This window comes from Colius striatus, chromosome 2 (assembly GCF_028858725.1).
Source record: "Colius striatus isolate bColStr4 chromosome 2, bColStr4.1.hap1, whole genome shotgun sequence".
Lineage (NCBI taxonomy): Eukaryota > Metazoa > Chordata > Aves > Coliiformes > Coliidae > Colius > Colius striatus.
In genome coordinates, this window is record NC_084760.1 from 22,522,336 (window position 1) to 22,544,485 (window position 22,150).

General features: G+C 43.9%; 1 protein-coding gene across 2 annotated transcripts in view; it reads right to left on the bottom strand.

Annotated features, from left to right (window-relative positions):
• Positions 1–14,429, bottom strand: part of LRRC1 (leucine rich repeat containing 1) — a 79,234-nt gene extending 64,805 nt beyond the window's left edge. Inside the window, exon 1 of one of the 2 annotated variants that reach the window (XM_061990752.1) lies at positions 14,406–14,429. In XM_061990752.1, the coding sequence (XP_061846736.1) occupies positions 14,406–14,414 (9 nt within the window). In that variant the 5' untranslated portion in view covers positions 14,415–14,429. Of the gene's footprint in view, positions 1–13,444; positions 13,954–14,405 lie in introns of those variants that run through there. The other variant, XM_061990751.1, reaches the window with a different exon arrangement.
• Between the last annotated feature and the right edge of the window lie 7,721 nt (positions 14,430–22,150).

Genomic DNA, 22,150 nt, shown 5'->3' on the forward strand with positions numbered 1-22,150 from the left:
GTGTGTAAGGAATAAAATTGCACAATATTTAAAGTCATTCCTGTTTCTTTAACTGCCTACTTAAACGAAAAAATTAACTGGGAGCTTTGTTTCTAGTTTGCATAACAATTTTTAATGAATGACACCATTTTCTAGATAAAATCAGAAACTGCAGTTATGTGAATGGCACTTCTTCGAACTTCTTGTTTGTTTTTTTTCCTTTAAACTACAGAACTCCATCACTCTTGCATGTTTAGCACACTCTACTCCCATTTCAGTAACTACTCTTCCTTTATCCAAAGCATATAATTAGTGTTCTAAACTGCCACCGGGGAGGCAAGCACCTCCTTTTTGCCCTATTTGCTTTACCTGTCAAAAAGACCACAGCGGAGTTCAACAAATGTCAATATAGATACACAAATAAATAACTGTAATTTCTTAAATGCCACAGAATCATGGAATATATGCCAACCAGAAACATGTTCTGAACAATGTATCAGTCACAGTTCAACCTCTGTTTGAAAAGCTTTAACACCAAGCAAAGTGCAATAGGGTTGCTGGCCAGAGCAGCACATCCACTCAGCATGCTGTAATAGCAGTTTTTGATTGCAGACCTGATGTCTCTATGAGTATCTTGGCAACACTTTTAATGCTGCATACTTAGCCAGGCTAATTAATAGTGCTTCAATGAGACAAATAATTCCATGAGTATCAGCACTAAAGGAGCCTACAGCTTTCTATGCAGTGGCAATACCCAACCTCCAACTGAAACTTTTCCTGTTAAATAACTTAGAGAAGTTGCTCTTACACAGATTTTCTAAGAACACACATCTTGAATAGGGCCCTTCTTACACTGGAAAACTAACCAAGTCTCTCTCCTCCACATAGGCACATATCTTTTTAAAAAACCTTTGTTCTGGCAAAATTGGGTCAATGTCAGCCAACAGAAGAAATAAAGTAAGAGATAAGTGCATGACTCACTGAAAAGTAAACAGACAGTATGATCCCACAGTCCTCATTTTTTTATAAATTTTTAAGAATATCACAACTCACACTCTTGGTTCTAGAAATAGAAGTTAAATAGAATTAAGCCAAACTAGCAGGACTAATAAAACACAAGATTTTCTCCTGTGAAAGTGGCCAAAACAACACATGTTGCTGGCTTTCTTTCAATGGTTCACTCCTGCAATAAAAATATTTATGCCCTAGAATCTTGCCTGACTGCTTCACCACCTTTTCCTGATGGAAAAAGAAAAAAAAAAGGTAAATGGAAATAGATGAAAACAATAGGCAATTGAAATAAAAAACACAGGAGGGCGTCAAGACCTACTCACAGCTGACGCTGTTTAAGGGGAACAGCAACCACCCCACTGCTAGAGCCTTTTCAATGCTAGAGACACGTCAGACTCCAAACCCATTTGGCAGAGGTAGCATAACTAAATCCATACTGTGTTAAGCAAAATGTTTCCAGAGAAATGCCACCACTAGCAGCACTGAGAATTAAAATTAGTCTCTTTAATGAAATCTACTGCCTAATTTTCAAGATGAGCCAGCATCAACAGCAGAAATTAGAACAAGAGGGAAAAGAAGAAGAAAACTCAAAAATTTTAACTCCCATTTTAGGGTTATAGACACATAGGATAAAAAGATACTTGTTTCTTTTGGATGCAAGCACTTGAGCTGTAGTGTAGAAGCTTAAAAAATCCTGAGTACTTGTTCTTATTTCAAGTTTCCCTTCAACACCAATACACATACTGCCTCAGCTTTTAAGGCTTCTTCAGGAAATTACAGTATTATATCCAAACAGGAATTAAGTAAACTGCCCAAAAACAGCACATTACTAGGTCCTGTTTCTTAAGTACTACCTACATTCATTTCACCTGTTTTCCAAACCTGTGATTGACCAGCTAAAGGATATTTGTGCTTTAGAGTTAAAAAAGTCACATACAGAAGTTTAAACATACTTTAACTCCTACTTGCATTCCTGCTTCAAATCTCCATTTTCTTCTCCCACATTCTAATTAAAAAAAAAAATCAATGGAGGCTGCCTTCAACTTTATTTGTTCACTTCCCTTCACCAGCTATGTGTCCTCATCAGTCACCAGGCAAGGGTGATTGCAATCTATCCTTCCCCCACCCTTTTCACACTCAGAAAGACCTCAGAAAAGGGTCTTTTTTGGGGCAAACACAAGCAGAAGCTGCAATTTGAATTTGGTAAGCAAAGCAGCAGGTAAGGCATCTAATCCATGAAATAAGCCCACAGCATGGCTGACACAACATTCTCCAGCTCCCCAACAGGTCACCTGCCTTTGGCCCCTAGAAGCTATTTTTTGGCTTGCACCATTGCACAGCTTCAGAAAGAGAGCGCCTTTCTCTAGGCAAACACTCTCCTTGGTGGTCAGTATGCTATGAGAAGAACAAGGATTAAACCATTTAAGGCTGAAGCAGCACTGAATTCAAATGTTCTAGTTCCTGGGGACGTGTTTAATAACTAGGCTCTAGTACAGGCATGCATACAAATACATTCCCCTTCCCTGTCAGAAGGGCAAAGCTGACGAGAGAAGGGTGAGTTTTTCCTCATTCCTTCCCCATCGCAATTTTGTAGAAGTCATCCCTAGTCAACTCTTTGAAAGGCCATCCACAGGAGACACAGTGCTAAGGGTAGGACACTCAACACTCTATGCTAACTAACTGGTGGTATTTCAAACCTTGCTTCTACTCCAAAGTCAGACAGTGGACATACCAGCCTGGAGCTGACAAGAACCATGGTCACCACAGCTTACATTCACAGCAAGCTGTAACACACCCTGCCTTCCATTCAAGCCTCAAGTTACCCCCAACCAAAAGCCACAAATATCTTGTAAATTAAAAAAAAAAAAAAAAACCAACCAAACTCTTTCTAGGATGCAGTCCTGTACATCATCACCTTAAAATCCATCCCAGAGGCTCCCACCAGTAACTTGAGTGGCAGCACCGACAAAAAAACAGCAAGAGCTTCCCCCTAAAACACATCCTACCTAGCTGCACGATGAAATGCTGTGGAAGCTGGATCTTACTCTGGATTCATGAAGTATGCAACAATCTCACAGCAGTCTACAATGAACCCCAGTATGGGCACTGTTAGCTCAACATCTCCCACAAAGCCTGCTATCAATATCAAGATCTCTCAGCAAGCAGGAACATCTGGTGAGGGCAACAGGGTTTCACAAAAGGGCCAAACACACTTTAATTTTCAAATAAAGTACTGATTGGGATGCTGAAATGTTCTGAGAGCAGGGATAAACTCACAGTACAGTACAGAAGAGTCGTTAGTCAGTTGATGGCTGTATAAAAATGTTTGTAGAAGCAAGTAATGAATTTCCTCATGAAGTTCAACAAGGCCAGGTGCAAGGTTCTGCAAATGGATCAGGGCAATTCCAAGCATAAAAAGAGGAACAGGGGAAAATAGATTGAGAGCAGCTGTAAGGAGGACCTGGGGACGATGGTGAATGGAAAACCGAGTATGACCCAGCAATGTGTGTTTGCAGCCCAGGAAGCCAACTGTATCTTGGGTGCATCAAAAGAATTGTGGCCACTGGGTCAAGGGACATGATTTTCCCACTCTACTCTGCCCTTGTGAGACCCCACCTGCAGTACTGCATTCAGCTCTGGGGACTCCAACGTAATGGATCTGTGCAGTGAGCCCAGAGTAGAGCCACAAGATGATCAGAGGGCTTCACCTCTCCTGTGAAGGCAGGCTGAGAGAGTTGGGGTTTTTCATCCTGGAGAAGAGCAGGCTCTGGGCAGACTTTAGAGCAACCTTTCAGTATCAAAAGAAAGCTGTAGAGAGACTTTTCAAAAGGGCACGTAGTGACAGGACAAGGGGTAAGGGCTTTAAACTGAAAGAGGGTAGATTTAGGTTAGATATAAGGAAGAAGTTCTTCCCTGTGAGGGTAGCACAGGTTGCCCAAAGAGGCTGCAGATGTCTCATCCCTGGAAGTGTTCAAGGCCAGGTTGGATGGGGGCTTTGAGCAACCTGGTCTAGTGGAAGGTGTCCCCACCCACAGCAGGGGGATCTTTAAGGTCCTTTACAATCTAAACATGATTCCATGTTTCATGGCAAAACCAGAACTGCTACAATACTTAGCATGGTGAAAGATTGTTTCACATGCCCAAACCATGTTTGCAGAATATGCTGAAGCTGTACCTTGGTCTTTCAGCATCCCAGTACAAACTTTGTCACCATGAATAGTAGTGGAAGATAGCATTGGGGCAGACATTCAAGCAGGAATCCATAAAAAAAACATTAATAAAATTACTAGACAAGAGAAAGCGTTAATGGAAGATCACAGTTCATGAGCTTGTACTCTAAACAGAACTTGATGTTGTAACTGCTATCTTCCCCCGCAATGGGTGCTTTGAATCCAGATATGAAGGATCAGACAGGCAGAACGGTTGTGGGAGAAGGGTCTACGGGAAACAGAGCAAAAATCGTAAACAATTTCTGGCCCCTATTTTCAAAGCACCTGCCATTTTCTGAACTACAGTCAACAACAGACCAAGTGCAGGTCCTAGTCTTTGTTGTTACCATCCATTTCAAAAAAAGAACAAAAAAACTCCTCTCTCAAAAACCAATACACTCAAAATGCTGTTCTATCAAGTGATGCATTGAACAGGTTGCTTCATAGTGCTTCCTGGCAGGCAAGGATTTGCTTTCTCTTTTACATCAATTAAGCAGAGGCAACAAAAGTTAAAGAGCACTTGATGCCATGTACAGCAGTGGGACAGACTATCTCTGCCTTTAAGAGAGGCCAGAAAACATCTGCTACAGTGAAATATTAATTCATTGCAGTTAAATGTATTTGCCATTTGGAGAGAGAAAACAAAAAATAAAAAACAAAAACACACCACCAACAACCACATTTAATCTCCCTAATGAATTTGTAGGATACATTTTTCCAGTATAGGAGATAACTTTTTTTTAGACTTTTTTTGTACATAATTAGAAAAAATAACTCCACATATAGTCATAAAAATTATTTGAGAGATACAGATGTATAATCTCTGCTCACAAAGCTTGTCTTATCTGTGTACCAATTTACAACAATACATCCCTCACAGAAGAAAAAAAAAAAAATGTTTCAAGTATTGAAATATAACCAGCTAATTACTTTCTGAGGTCAAAAATCAGTAGAACTCAGTTGCTACTACAAAAGAAAACCAAACAACTTGCCATTAGAAAATATTTCAAACCAAGCAGACTCCAACATCTTCTGAACAGTCTCAAGGACAGTAACAAGTCAGACTTCTTAGAGGAGACCAGACTAAGTTCTCCCTCTGTTCCCACCACACTGGGGTCTTTAAAATTTGATGTCAAAAGGAACAGTATTTTCTTCGAGTCTTAAGTAACACTATAGAAGATCTGGAAGCTCGAAGAAAAACTAGAGGTATTTATCGAGTAGTAATCTTACTTGAGCCTTCAACACAGCATTCTCTGTTTATAGAGACATTAATATAAGGGACCAACGTTGCTTCTCTACAAACCATCATTTATTTTAATAATTCAAGCACGCACTGCATGCTAGTACTAATTGACTACACTCATAGAAGGCTTCTACAAAAGCTAAGTATGCTCAAGACAATGAAGCTGTAAAGTTGCAGGTGTTCTTAGAAAGTATTTTACATAGCATTTTCAACACTGAAAAAAAAAAAACCTCAAAGTTTTGGTAAAATTGCCTTTACTGTGTGCATACAACCTACTTCAGTTTCACATAGTGGTACAGTTTGCCCTCCAATAGTAACTGGGAGTACATGCTAGTTCAAACTGTCTAGTGGTATTTTTTCAAGGATTTACAGCAAGATGTGCAAAACCACCATAAAACTATTAATGTTGAAAGAAAAAAAGGAATTAAACATTTGAGGGCAAATAAACAGAAAAAACATGACAGCTTTGTTTGCATCATTAAAAACATCAAAGCTAAAGACAGGTAAAATCCTTGATCCATCCTCTAAAGAGTCATAGAACAATTGCTGTTGGAAAGGACCTCTGGAGATCATCCAGTCCATCCAAGTCCCCTGCCGAAAGCACGGGTCACCCAAAAGCAGGTCACCTGAGACCATGGTTCAGTCAGATTTTGAGCATCTCCAAAGACTGAGATTTTGTAATCTCTCTGAGTAAATCTGTGCCAGTGTTGGATCACCCTTAGCACAATTTTTTTAAATGTGTTTTCTTATTTAAAATAAAATGTCCTCTGTTTCAGTCTGTGTCCATTGGCTCTTGTAATGCGACTGGGCAGCCCTGAGAAGAGCTCTGCTCTTTTTTCGTTACACCCTCTCATCAGGTATTTATATACACTAGTAAGATTCCATGAGCCGTTTTCTTCTCAAGGCTGAACTACCATAGCTCTTTCAGCTTCTTCTTGAGACGGATGCTCCAAGCCCTTAACAGACTTCATAACCCTAGGCAGATCTAGTCCAATATGCCCTTGGCTCTCCTCTTCTGGGAAGACCAGTATAAGATGCAGCATTCCAGGCATGTTTCCCCCCACTGCTGGCCAGAGAAGGATTGGCTGCTGGCAATGCTTCTCCTAATGCTGCCCAGGATACTGTTGTCCTCCTTTGCCATGAGGGAGCACTGCTGGCTCATGATCAACCTGTCTACCCAGGGGCTTTTTCTGAAAAACTGCTTTCCAGATGGTTGGCACTCCACCTGAACTGAAGAATAGGGTTATTCCTCCCCGAGTGCATGCAGGGCTTTGGGACTTCTTACTAAGCTTCATGAAATTCCTCTCTCCTCATTTCTGCAGCCTGTGAATGTTTCTCTGAATGGCAGCACAAACATCTTTCTTATCAACCACCTCCAAGCAGATCCCTGAATGTGCCATATTCTGTTTCCTGAAGTCCAGAGTTGTGATGCTTTTTGCCCTGTTCCCTCTTCTCAGCATCCTGAACACAATCCCATTGTCACTACAGCCACTGCAGCACTGACTTTCACATGTCAACCTGTCCTTCCTTGCTTTTAAGTGTGGTCAAGCACAGCATCTCTACCCATTGAATCCTTGAACATCTGTGTTAGAAAGTCAACAATGCACTCCAGAAAACTCCTGGATTGCTTATGTCCTACTGTGTTGCCCTTGCAAGAGATGTCAGGGTGGTTCAATACCCCCATGAGGACCTGGGCCTCTGAATGTGAGGCTTCTTCCAGTTATCTGAAGAAGGCATCATCTTTCTGACCAAGTAGTCTACAGCAGACACCCAAAACAATGTCATCCATTAATCCTAACTTGCTCTCAGCTGGCTCATTATCGATCCCAGGAAAAGCTTCACATATCCCTCCTGTTCTCCTCATGGGAAGGGCAACTCCCCATCTTTGCCTTTCTGTCCTGTCCTCCTTAAAGAGCCTGTATCCATTCATTGCAGCACTTGTCAGATATCCAATCATGTCTCTGTGATCCCAATGAGACCTAGAATTTGAAAAAGTGAAATAAAGCTTATAGATGTTTACATCTTACAAAGGGATGATTACAACCCATAAGGACAAATTTAAAGACAGGTACAGTATGATATCATCTGTTTCCACAGTAGATTACCGGCCACTGATCAAGCAAGTGTCTTTCAGGCTCATAGTTGCATAATGGGAGAAACCATGGTAGAACACTGAAATTTAGACTAAAAGGGAGTTTTTTCCCCTCAGATAAAAAAGGTATGGTATGGGAAGAACAGAGGGACTTTTTCTTAAAGAGCTTTCACAAGATTCTGGTAAGGTAACAGCACCTTGGATTTCAACACCATACATAATAAAGAGATACAGACACTGCCTAAGCCAAATGCCAAGCAACAGCACACCATTAGTTTCTCTAACACAGAAACCAGGGCATTGGAGGAAGCCAGGGTTTAACTACATCTCTCAGGAAAGGTGTCTCACCTAAATCAAGTAACTACAGAGAAGCTTAAACATGTAACACGAAGAAGAAAAATTACAGATGACAGATACAATCTGTAAGCTCAGAGAAGTGAAATGATTCAGAGTTGCATTAGGTTTATAAACACTACATAAAAATCATTCCCAAAAGGAGAAAGAGTCCAGCAGACTCTGAAGCTAAACTAAGTGCAGACGTAAAATGTTGAACTTTTTTTTTTGCCATGGAGTTCTCACATAAGCAACATCTGCAAAACATCTAATGGCAGAAGTGCCCTTTATACTTACAGCAAAACAGCTTATCACAGCCACAAGTACCTAGCACCAGCAAGACAAAACAGCAGCAAACAAGAGTTACAAGCTACTTCCACCACCCACCAATGCAAAGAATCCTAGAGATTTCATAAACAAGCCAAAATATAATACTGCATTGAAAGTTCCATACAATATTTCTGAAGTTTTTACCAGTGGAACAAAAAAATTTATACAGAGATTCAGTTTTGTACTGCAAATTCCATGCACAGAGAAATTAAGTTGAAAGATTGAATTGGCCCTTAAATTCTAGTATACAGAAGCAGGAGACAACATTTCATCAACTACAGAATGATCTACAGAACTGAAAGCATTTTATTTTTATCTGATGCTTTTCATTAGAGAAGCTATTGAAACACATCATGCAGAATGTGTTATTTTCTTTTATCAAAGCAATTTGCCAGAAAGCCTGCTCTTTGGTGAAGTGTAGTTTTTGATGTGTGGCAAATGATACACTACACATTTTAGCTTGGGCCGAAAAAGTCTTCAAGTTTTCACTCCTAAGGAAAATAAAAACAGTCAAAACTTAGGAAAAAAAACATTTTTAAGTCTCTTTATGCACACTGGTGACCACATACTATGTTTTTTTCCAATCAAATCAAACATACTAAATATTCAACAGAAGGCACTTAGGATCCAACACAGGAGGAATTATTTCGGCAAGAGCCACACTACCACTGGCCCTGCACAACGCCATGCCTTTTGAGACTGAAGGGTACAGCCTTTTAATTTGTCTTGTAGAAGTGGTGAGAAGCATGCTGACAGCTAGAAATTGTTCTGTGGGAAAACAGCCACGTGTGCCAAGACAGGCTAGAGAGACCTCAATATGGTGGAAAACCACCAACAGCTTAATAGTACACGGCCTGCTTCCCCAGCACATCCCACCAGGCTGGCTCATCCTGCAGGAAGGGCAAGAGCAGAAGAAGGAAATCTGGGCAGCAGCAGAAAGGAAGGGGAAAGAGCAGACTGCAAAGAAAAAGGTGGGGGGAAAGGGTAGTGGAGAATCCAGCAAGTAAGAGGCAGGAGAGGAAGCAAAGAATCGGAAACACAAGGCAGAGCTGTTTAGGTTGGAAGAAGTAAGCAAGATCCTGGGACATCAAGGACAGGGGAGGATGAGAAAGTATGAGCAGGCAGGGAAAGAAGCCTGAGACAGGAGTAGTAAGGACAGAGAAAGGTCATCGTCAACATAAGCACAAGTCCTCCATCATATAACTGGGGAAGTGAGGGAAGAAGGCATCCAGTAGAACAACCAAGGAGACCTAGGGAGTCAGTGTTCTGACATGGGAAACCAGAAGAATCCCTGTGCAGTAGCAAAAGGATGTAAAAAAGAAATTAAGTTGCTAGACAAATACAAACTTAATGTCAATTAATTACTTGTATTCCTGAGAGTCTAAGAAGTATAGCTTAGGAAAAAAACTGATTTGTAGGGAAAGGGCTCAGAGAAACTGAGTTCTCTTCCTGGTCCACATATGCAGTAATGCACAAGGGAGAAAACAAGAGGGGGGACACTGGAAATAATGGGGACAAAGATATCTCTCTCTGCTTCTTGGACATTTATTTTTGGATGTTTTCTAGATGACCCCTTCCTTACCCCTCTCCCCTTAGAAAGAGGTAAAGAATTCTACCATAAGGTTTGGCCAGCCCACACAACTAAAATAAAAACAACAAAGTAATTATCCCAAAGTAAATCATGAGTATTTGTTGTTTCTCCTCTTCTCAGATACTTCAGATGACTCTCACAATGTACAGAACAGCAACAATGCTGGGTCCATCTGCTAGTCCTTTTCTGTCAAGACACGACTGCAATTCTACAGGTTGTCTTCTGTCTTTTGAGGGGATTTTTGTGCACGCTCATTCTGTTGTGTTTTTGTTGTGCTCTGCTGTTCTCTAGTAATAGAGGTTTTAAGTTTTCTGGCAAAGACTGCAGATTAAAAACTGAGGTTTTACGGTGTATTAGGGTGTATTCTTTTACTGGTCTATTGGAACAAATCAACCAAAGAATACCTTTCCTTGCAACTTAACAGAAAAGGAGTCAAGGAAAAACAGGTGAGAAGAGGGGGAGCACGTGCATCCAACACAAGTTGTTGGTCAACTTGAGAGAAATGCAGCAAGCCCATGTATTCCAGTATGCCACTCACTGACATTTATCTGCCTCAGAAAGCTTTACATATGAAGGGATAAAAAAAAAAAAAACCTCTGCAAGAAGAAGGAAAGCAGAAGTCTAGAGATAAAGTCATCATCACTATCTCAGACTTGCTGCATGGCAAAGCTGGGAAAAGAACCCATCAGTGTCTACTTGGTTTCTGAGAAGTATTATGAGATGAACGTGCTGTAACAGCCATTTCAGACCACACCTGCCCACACTGGGAAGATGAAGACTGAACTACCAGTGTGTATAAAGAAGAGCAAAGTAGCAGAGCTGGAGTTTTCCTCATCCATCCACCTATGACAATTTCTGGTGCGAGTTAAGGGTCTACAGGGTGATTCTTCTCCACTACTTCAAGTTGAGCCTTTATAACAGCAATTTCCTAAGGAGGATCACAACCATGTCAGTGACACGAACACCTTATCAGTCTTACGGGACACATTATGTCATCAGCACAGCCCACAACACCAGGAAGACGCACAGATCACGGTGAACTTCAGGACTTCATTAAGCACAGGAAAACATCTAACTAACAAGCCACTGAGAGTTAAACAAGTCTCTTGACTTGCTTAGGCCTGAAGCGAGTGAAAAATCAGTTTGATTTTGTGTCGCTACCTTTATGCACATATATAAGAAACTTAATGGAGGTAAGACTAATAGATGCATTACACTAGATTAAGGGTATAGTGACCACTAAGATCTGTGCTGACCTAACAGTTTGTTAATTATACACCCTAATGATTTCCCTCGTGCTTTCTCTGCAAGAGGTATGGTGTCCTCCAGATTCTTATTACTAATTCTGCATCTCTACTTTGCATTGACATTACCTTTTTAATACAAAGGGCAATGAACAGTGTACCCTGTAGCTACCTTCTACAGAGACCTTCCACCGTTCTCCTGAACCAGATTCCTACAGGGGAACTTTTAAAACTATTTGTTGGTAGAAATGTTAATCAGGGCTCTTCCCACCCATTTCCAACTTCAACAGATTAGTTTCACAGCCAGGTTTGCAGCTGTACTTTTATATCTGAAAATCCTACAGAGTAACACTTATCTGAGATGATGGCACTGTACATTCCATTTATGAGGAAATAGTCATGAAAAACTGACAAGGAAAGCTCCTAGGTCTGTGCAGGAAGCCCTAATAAAAATGCCTTCCTGCATTGCTGACAAGGCACAAAGTACTAAGGACAAATACTACAAGTATGTTTCTGTGGTTGTACTTCATTGGATTCCTCCTAGTCCAGCTAAAAACCCACAAACATATTCCTACAGTATATTTAGGCACTCCTGTAATCTGACCCACGCACACTAAAAAAAACCTAACTTTTGCTTGATTCCACTCCAATGCCAAGGAGCCTGAGTTGCTTTCTTTTTGTTTATATAGACTCTCAGCTACTTTTTACAGGCAGAGGACTTAATACATACTCACATGTACGTAACAGGAAGATAGAGTCTTTTTAGCCATCATGGGCTGAAAAAGGCTATTTCATATATTACAGTTCAAGGAAGAGGAGAAACAACAATTTGTGGCACTCTCTTTACAGAAATAAATACCACATAAATACCACAAAGAGACATCATCATTTACAATTGCACAGAGCAACCAGTTGTAGCATATTTATTATTTAAAGACAGACAACAGCCAGTCGTAGGTCTCAATGAGATTTCAGTCACCAGTACGTTCAATACCCCTGCACCAAGCAGCAAACAAGCCTGAAAGACAACACTGAGAAGAAAAATCCAGTACAAAGAGTCTAATCTCTGCACAAAGCCAGTAAAAACTGCTAGAAGTAAAAATAGCACCCACATGTAAACCAGTTTTGCTCTACTTCAGAAGGATAAAGAGCTCAGTCACAAAAAGATGCAAACCTGCACCTAGGTTTTTCAGAAATAAGCCAAATTTAATATGTCGGTTCAACTGAACATCTTTACTACTGTCTACAGCAAAACTTCTCCAGCATGATTACTCTTACTACCTAGAGTGAAAAAATAGTGTACGTGAGGGGAAATGAGTTTTAAAAAAACAAAAAGTAAGCCTGTTTTAAGTTTTGGTATGAACAGATTAACTTTGATTCAGGTGGAAACAAAGGTGCTTTTGAATTTTTTTTTTTTTGGCTAGTGAGTTCCTTTTCTCGGATTCCAAGTTAGTGAGCGTTCAGATACTTTTGAAGTGCAGCTTCCAGGTAACACTTCCCCTCCAGTTTCAAACTCTACCAACCACAACTCAGAAAGGCTTTTGAAGTGTCCAGAGTTTGAAAAGGAAACACTGAAAAACGCCCTTGGTTCGTGAAGTGAAAAGTAGAGCACGCCTCCCACTCGCTCTTTATCCGTGGAGCTGAACTGTGCCTTGCTGGAATCGCTCCGGTGGAGTTCCTTCCTCTAGCAAAATCAGCGGGTGCCAGCCGGCGAGTCACGCTGGCAAGAACCGCCTCGCCGTCTCAAAACCACGCTGAATCGCAAGTGAATTCACCTCTGACAATACTACCAAAAAAAAGTATTAGACACAAAACTCCGTCTAGATGTTTCATGTAAGAAACATGCAAAACACTGACAACTGTGCCGGGATTACACCGAGAAAAAGAAAATTCTTATTCACTTCCCATGTTTTGCATGACGAAGTTTCCAGGAGTGGAAGGCTGAAACGGGAATACTGCTAACTGCTAGAGGGTTTTGTTTTTCCCACGTACAGAGCAGATAGTATCCACCGAAAGGGGGAAAAGGGGGAAAAAAAGGGGAGGGTTTAATACCCTCCACCGTCTCGCAATTCTGATGACGTGAATGTTACTCACAACATACACTCACTCCGGCCCTCGCCCCGCTGCCCTCCCGCCAGATGCGAGTCTCCGAGGTTTCGCTTGTGAAAGCTCCTTTACCCCGCAACTACGGTGAAACGCTAAGCGCGAACCCGCGGCTCCGGCTCTTCCTTTCTGTGCTGGCGCTACCGCCACAGCCGCCCCGCACCGCGCGCCCGGGAGCCCGCAACGCCGCCTCGGGGCGGCCGCGCCGGCACCTCCTCCTGCCGGGCCGGGCCGGGCCGGGCCGCGCACCTGCCAGGGCCGCTCGCCTGCGCCCCCGCCCCTGCGCCGGGGCGGCCGCCCCCCGCTCACCTTGGGCAGCTCGCGGAGCTGGTTAGCGTCCAGCAGCAGCTCCTCCAGGCTGCGGCTGTAGCGGTAGATCTCCTCGGGCACGGCGGCCAGCGAGCAGTGCCGCTTGTCGATGGACTCCACATGGCGGTTGCACCGCCACAGGGGGATGCAGTGGAACATCGCCCAGCCGGGGGCCGCGGGGCGGGGGCCGCCGCTCGCCGCCGCTCACCGCCGCCGCCGCCTCCTCCCCGCCGGCCGCGGGAGCCGCTGCCCCCTTCGCCGCCGCGCACCGCGGGTCCCGGCGGATGCAACCCGCATCCAGCGCGCCGCCGCCGGCGGCGGGAAGCGGCCCCGGGCGAGCGCGGCGGCCCCGGGAGAACAATAGACGGGAGCCGGAGCGGGGCAAAGGCCGCCCCACTACTGCTCCTCGGCGGGCCGCTGCCCTCCCCACTGGGGCATCGCGGGCCGCCGGGTGCAGCTCTGCTGCTGCTGCCGCCGGCCGCCGCGCCTGACCCGGAACACGGGCGGCCTCCCCCCTCTCCTCCTCCCCCGTCCCGGCTGACATCAGCGGGGCCGGGCCCTGCCGCCCCGCCCCGGGCCCGGACCCAGCCCGCCCGGGGAGGCAGCATCCAGCTGCACGGCTCCCCCCGCGCCGCCTCCCCGCGGGGCAGCCGGGGGCTGCCCCGGCACAACTTTCTGCCGAGGAGGAATCCGCGTCGGCAGAGTTTTCTCCGGCGGGGCGCGTAGAGCCCTGCCCTAGGGCAGGGGGAAGACGGCGGGCGGGGCTCGGCGTCCCGGCCGCGGCACTCGGCCGCCGCACCGCGCTCGCCCCGCAGCTACCGGGCTCCCGCCGCGGGCGGGATTCACTGTCGCTGCGGGCGGCGGCTCGGGACGGAGGGGTCTGCTTTCGGTCAGGCGGAGTAACACGGTTTAAAACGACTGGGAATGCCGGGAGCGCGTCTAAGCCGCTGGTTTCACCTACTTCAGACATGCCGTTCGTTAACTGAGATGCTCACAAAACATCACCAAGCGCAGACTGCACTAACGCGCCCTTTCCAACTGCTGGAACACAACGCGCTCTGGAAAGTAACAGAACAAAATGTAAGGAATGTTGTTTAAGTACCGTGGCTATTGCTGAGGTCCTCCCTCTCAAACTACATTGCTGTGACATTAAAAATAAAAAAATCAACAACAATTATGCTATCCTCAAAGCTCTCCAAAGTAAGGGTTTTCTAATCCACTTTCAAAAGAGCTGTTTGTAAGGTCAGCGGGGTTAGCGAAGGCAAACACACCGGCAGCCCTCTGCCTGTGCCTGGCGGCTCCAGCCTCCAGCAGCCCCACTCCTCATCCCTCTGCGAGAGGGACGACGTGCTGAGCTCCAACGACATCACACGGTCTCGGAGCCTCTCCTCTCCTTCGTTGCATAATAACAATTTTGTAATATACACAGTGACAGAAAACACTTCTGAAAACAGGCGCTGAACGCCAGAGCTGCTCTGGAAATGCTGGGTGCGGGTACAGGAACAGGGAAGATGGGGAAGTTTATTGTAGTCTTCTCTATTCTTCAATCCCTGCCCAGTACTGACAATACTTAGTCTTGGAAAGTTGTGTTGTATTTATGAGTTCTTTCTTAAATCAACTGATAAATCTTGCAAGCTACACTTGTCCAATTTGTATGGGAATCACAGTGATTTGCCTAATTATTAGTTTTAAAAAGGACATTTTAGGAGCTTGTGTACTGTTACTCTTTGCTGACCTACAAAACAAGAAACTTTGAAAATGTTACTGTTTGTTTAGAAGTACCTTAAAAAAATGAGTCAGAACCATCAGTTTCTTTCCATGGTGAATATATCCACTAATTATATATTTTTTTTTAAATGTGTGTAACCTCTCAATGTGTCTAAACAAAGCATGTAAAGAAATCTGCTAACCCACAGGGAAAGAACTTTAAATATTGCTGACCTGATAGCAACTGAACTGAAGTGGTTTTTCAGAAAGCCACAGGAAACAATCTGACTTTCTGGCCATGCCATGATTAGAAAATGTGTGTTGGAGGGAAAGTGTCAGCATTTCACCTCAGAGGACCTTAAGTGGGTGGGTTTTCCAACATAATTTTTATGCACTACAAAGACATGCAAAAAAACTCAAAAAGGAGATCTGCGACTGATCTTTTTCAACCTGCACTTATAAAGAAGATCGTTACCTAATGGTGTTCTGAGCAGGACTTGGAGATACTGTTTTCAATATATCTACAGTATTTCAAGGCAGACTTCCTTGTCTCCTGCAGTACCCACACAGGGAGCATTCACAAATGTGTTGACGTGTGCTTAGAAACAGGGCGGACATACAGGCACTCTCAGGCCTTCCCAACCCCGGGGCAGGAGATTAGATAACTATAAGACAAGAGAAAGTCAAACAAACCTGTTGCACACCAGCACAAAAGGTGGGGATGCTGAAGGCTGACCAGCAGACCTTGGAGGTGGAGATGAAGAGGACTATGTCCATCATTCTTGGTGGCTCCCAGCAGGCGGCCAGCTGAGCACTGCTAGCACATTTCTTCCAGTTGCTGGTGAAGCAGCTCCCAAACGACAAGCAGAGGGGCCAGGTTCAGAAAATCAAGCTTCTCATGGCAGCTCCAGCCCAAGCTCTGACACAGGAGATGTTGAACACAAGGAACATGATGCCCTCATCACAGAACAATCGAGACTCTTACCAGGATAGCCTTCCCTAAATTCAGTGATCATTACAGCTCCTCAGTACCCTTCTTCCTAGGGAACCCTCTGGAGAAGCAGGACTGCAGGGGAGCCAAGCAGCAGGGCATGTGGACAAGGGAGGGCTGCAGCTGACTGACCCCAGCATACACAGGACATGCAGTCGTCTGTGGGAGGGACTACATCGTAGGGACAGATGACATCAAAGCATTTGGAATTGAAGAGCAATGTGACTTGCTTAATTGCCAAATGGAAGGATGAATGGGTTGACTCCTGAGCTCCAGCTCTTAAGAACAGGCGTGTGAATGGCAATAAGGAACTCCTGTTCACCTTCTGCTCAGCTGGAAGCATCCACATTGTCTCACAGCTGAGTCTGACACCAAGCAAGAACTCCAGCGGTGGCCTCTGTGGGAGGGATTTCACAACAGCTCCTGGTGCTCTCTCTCACTGCCTTCTGTGTCTTTGACAGAAATACCCAGCACGTCCTCCAGAGAGAAAGGGCTTCAGATCCCAGCACACTGATCTGTCTCAGAGGCTTGTAAACAGTTTGAGCCTGTCTTGCATGACACAGACATGAAGCTTGGCATGAGGTGTCACTTCTGCAGATGCTGTCATGTGTCCCATGACTAGGTCTCACTGTGACAAGTCTAGACAGTAACAGGAGGGTGACAGTGACTGCTGAGTGAGTCTGTGTACTTTAATGAAGGATTAGGCAAACTATTTGCATGCTTCTCATGAGTGTCAGGGAGTCAAGGGGACAGAGTGATGGCAAGGCAGCTTAATACTTATTTATGAGATCTGCTTTCACCAGTGGATATTCAATATAAGGATAAAGATCTTCTTTCTCTTCTCTATGATGGATAGCTACTGTCATAGGCTCTTTCATAAAATCCTTGGGGGCTTGTGACATCCAATCAGTGCTAGTGGCCCTGGTCCACCGCACACCTGAAGATACAGACTGAGGTGATGGTATGCAAATAGGCATCAAGGAGGCTTTGTATTGTGACAGAATAAAGGATCTAGAAGCTATAACCAGGCACTCAGGAGAAGTTGTGAGCAAGAAGAAGAGGACAGCAAAGTGCCAGAGTTCATACTAACACATACCTGACAACTTTTTTACTTGGGGCAATTGTGTCCCCCCAGGGGCAGGAAAAGTATTGCCTGCTCTCATAGCAGTGGTCCTGCTGCATTACACATTTCCAAGACAAGCCAAGGTGTGGCTCACGTGCAGAAGGAATGCAGGTCTGTTGCTCTCCCAGTTCTGCAAGGGATTACCCGGCTCCAAACTGCCATTTGATAATCATTTGGCCTGGTTTACCTTGGGGTGGGGTTTTTTGAGCTTTGTTATCTAAATCTTTCCTCTTCTGAAACTTTTTTTTACCCCTTTAAGGTACTTTTAGAAGGATTTAATTACTTTTATATGTTGTTTGGCTGAATTTTAGTTACCTGGGACAACTCAATGTTATTTTTAAGACCCTGACAGCAATGCCAGGAGCCTTCAAGCTATATGAAATCTGTAAGCAAGGTGATGTCACTATCTCTTTTATCTTTTTGTGAGAGCAATGAAGGAGTATGGGGAGCAGCTTCGTGCTTCTTTCCTGGAAGGCCACTTTCTGTAGCCTCAGGTAGACAAGGTCAGACTCTGCTCCAGAGGGGAACAGATGAAGCAGGCTCTCACCATGATACCAGAGTTCATGTTTCTTTCTGCCATTTGCACTGATTGAAAAACCCACATCAGGTTTTGTGGCAGTGGCTGTTGCCCCCGTTAAACAGTGTTAATGTGTGTGTAAACAAAGGTTACAGCACACACACAGCAGGAGAAAAGCAAGCCCTCCTGCACAGGATTGCCAGCGGGTATGTTTGCCTGCAAGTGATTACCCTGCTGAACAAGTCTGTGCTTCCAGGGCTCTCTCTTGGGAATGGCAGCAGGGTACCACTTACCCATACAGTCACATCAGGCTTGAAATTTGGGAGGTAGGTCATGACTGAAGAATTAATGGCTTGTAGTCTACCAAACAGCTATTTTTCAATCACTACCAGTCAAGCCTGAGTACATAGCCAAGAACTTCCATGCTGAAAATATTGATTTTTTTCTTTCTAGATATATCACCATGCTGTGTGCTCCTGAACAACAACAAAAAATAGGTTTATTAGACTTTCAAGGAATTCAGACAATGAAGTGTAAAATATAGATAAGGCTGGGCTGATTCTCAGGAGTATTCCTGGAAGCTATTGTTTGAAAGAAGCAGCAAGAGCAAGGTCACACTGCAGTTCTCCCTCTTCAGCACAGCTCAGACACAATTGCCTTCTAGCTTGTCAAAAGTCTATTCAACCAAACACCAGCAAGTTTTAAGCTGGGATTCTTATAAGAGGGCCTAAAGCAGGGATATCCATGGGTTTGGGTGAGTGCAGAGGAGGCTCGTGTTGCCACAAAGAAAGCAGTAATACTTGGAATAATCAGCTTTACTTAACAGTAAAGTACATTGTGGGGTAAAGACAAAAAGGAGGAGAATGGACAGAAACAGATTTTGCATCAGCATAGTTTAAGCTCATAGTTCAAAACTCAAATCAACACTAAGAAAAGTACAATAAATAATAAAAATAAAGCAGGCTAAGTTCCTGGAGCCTCTTCTGTGTTTGGGACTTCTCCCCAGGTCAGATTTCCTCAGCCTCGTTAGAGAAAAAGAGTTGCAGCTACAGAGCACAGAGAAGCCAGGGCAAAACAAGAGGAGTACAAAGAGAGAGAAACACAAGTACTACAGAAAATAGGTCTGGATTTGGGGATAATAATCTAACCAGCACTCGATTGCTGCTGGAAGAGTAGTTACTCCCCCCTTCTGAACAAATTAAACGGGAACACTACTGAATCCACAGCAACCGTACTACAGCCCGCAGAGCTGCTGAGAGCCAGGCCTGCCAGGGCGCTGGAGTTAATTAGCACTGACACACTTCTCTTTTCTCAGTTTTGTGCTGGATGAGGACCCCAGTCACATTTACTCTTCAGTTTCTACTTAAATTGTTTAGAAGGGGGCTGTAAAAGCAGCAGGTAGGTGTGACTATAAAGGGCTCCCACACTGATTACAGAGCTACAAATACAGTTGCAAATTATGGCTACATCATCACAAGCACCACATGGACCAACTTTCTGTGTGTCTAAAATAACTGATACAGAATAATATTAAAGCATTGTCGGTATAAAGGCACATCCATCCATGTTTAAGCAGCATGGGCACGTGGCAGCACCTTTAACATGTTCACTGCCATCTACCAGTGCTGTAAACCACAATCACTGTAAGCAAAAACTGCTCCACCCCCACCCAAATCACTTACTATAACGTCAGCTTTTATTTGGACACAATGAGCTGTAATCACATGAGGTGTTACTCTGATTTAATACTATTTGCTCCAGTTTGGTTTGTAAGGAGTGGCCAGTAATAAGTGGTAGTATTGTGTCCAACAGTTTCGTATTTCACACCAGCTTCCAAAGGCTGATATCCCTCATCTTCTTTGGCCAGAAGAATGAAGCAATGGGTTCTGGCAGGTAAGGAGAAGAGATATTCTGGTGGCTGGGATGGGAGTTTTCCTTTCTTTCTTTTTTTACACCCTTCCAGTTGCTGGTGTGGCTGTCACAGCTGACAGAGATATTTTTGAGCCCCAACCCTTGTTTCAGGTTTTTGCTATCTTCAGGTGGTCCAATACAACCCAATACAACCTCTCACAACAAATTTTTCTTCTGCAGTCACTGTGAAGAGAATAAGCAGAGACACAAATTCAGGTCTGTGTTTATTTTTTCAAGTCAACATCATGATGTAGCTAAATGCCACTTGACTGTGTGTAGTTTGGTGCTCTGTTTTCCATGGCCAACAAAGACAACCATGCTGTTGGATCTGGAATGAAATGAAAAGGCAAACAGCAGCAGAGGTAGGTCACCCTGCCAATCAGCCCAGCCTGGAGATTTTGGCAGGCATCAAACTGCATCTTTTTTTCATGCCATTTCATGATCTGAATTATGAGACCCCCAGCTTCCAGCAGGCTCCGAGCCAGGTGGCCTCCAGCATGGCAAGGGCCAGGAGGAGACATAGTCTCTGTTGGGGAAGCTGGGCTGGTGCAGCTTTGTGCTAATGTAAGGGCAGCCATGAGAAGCATCACTCTGTGTGTCAAGAACTCATATCAGGAGCACCCTTATGGGCAATCATTTCATGTACCGACTCATGGACATGGAGAATATTTTACTGAGGGGAGGCAGAAGAGGCTAGCACTGGGGCTAACATAAACTTGATAACAATGAAAATCATCTTGACTGGCTCCTAAGTTTTTCAAAACCTTTTTTTTTTGGTGGATGGTTTCTAATTTCCTTCTTCCTTTCCTTCTTCCTGTCATCTGAGCTGGAAGTTTAATGCCCTTGGAATAGTCAAATGGTGTCTTATCTCCAACTACACACACATACAATGCCACATTAGGAATTCATAAATGCAAGTTTAATGTTGAATCTACTCTCCATTAATTCCCTGTAATAGTTATTTAGTTCATATAATGCATGCTAATGAGCTGTACTTCAATCACTTTTACCACCAAAGACATTTTTTTTTTAAAATAATAAAATATCACATCAGAAAAGTCTTGTTGGTCTTCAGGAAAAAGAAGGAGGAAATTTCTGATGTTTCTCCTCAGAGCAAGAGGAACTGATAGACTACAAAGGTTGCTTATTTAAGGAATCAGACCCGGGACAGAGGAAATCTAACTGGAATTTATTTGGAATGCTAAATGGAAGAATCATAGTAAGCAGTTGCACCAGGTAACATATTTGTTTCTGCCTTTAATTGTGTGTCAGTAGCAATTGGCATTGGAAGCAGACATCTAAATCCAGTGAGGTACTAGGTATGATGTAACCACTCAGTGAGATGCACACCTGTGTTCAGAATTAAATACCTTTCTGAAGAAATTTTATGTTGAGGACTGAAAGGTAAACTAGGAATTTAGGATATATATGCCACAGCTCAATCTTCTAGTTAGGAAAAAATACAGTTTAAGAATAAACAGCTAATGCTAAAAAATAAATAAAATAGAAAAATAACTGCCTATACTGTTGATAACCAACTGGCAGAGCTTGTGTGTCCAACACAGCATTTATTAACCAGCTACCCAGTTCTGTAAAGCCTGCACCACCGTTGTCACAAATGATGGTTTTCAAAATAATTTAGGTCAGGTAAACACTTGTCAAATAGACATAGTGTGGAGAACTGGGGAGTTTACGCAAGCACTTCAGAAGCTCTGCAGGACAACGGAAAGAGTAAATGGAAAGCAAATTGGAGTATGCCTGTGGCATGCCTTTAGCAAGCTCCCAACCACAAGGAACTTACACCAGCCCAGCAGCTGGACTAGATGATGGCTGTAGGTCCCTTCCAATCAAACTGCTCTATCTTACCCTACCCTATATTTGGTCTTTTTATGAGAAAAGGCATTTCACCCGGTACCAATGTGCTCAATTAAGACTTTTGTAACTGAAGAAAGTATTGCACAGGTTTGACTTCTCATCTACCTGAAGTCCCACTGCTTGTTGTGGGTTTGCTTGGTTTAGGCCATTCAGATCTGTCAGTGCTCTCAGGTTTAGGAGACATACAGATGCGGTTGTCTCCAGGTGGAAATGCTTCTGAGACACGGGCTCCCCCAAAGAAATGGAGCCCACATAAGGTCCCCTTTCCTATTTATTGCTTTTCCCCCAACTTTTCCAACACAGCTACGCTCACACTATGGCAAACAGTCACTTCACAGCAGGAAGCATAAGCTGCCCTCCAGTGAAATCTCAGCATAAATCTGATCCCAGGACACAGATGTTGGGCCTAATGCAGATCTGCATGGACAATGCAGTTTTTCTTACACTCTTTTGTCTCCTCTTCCTCCCTATCCATCTCCTATGAGACTGCAGTGTTTATTTTCTGGATCCAAGCTCGATGCTATAGTCTGAATTAATCTCAGGGGTGCAAACTGAAAATAGGGAATGGTGAGAGGACACTAC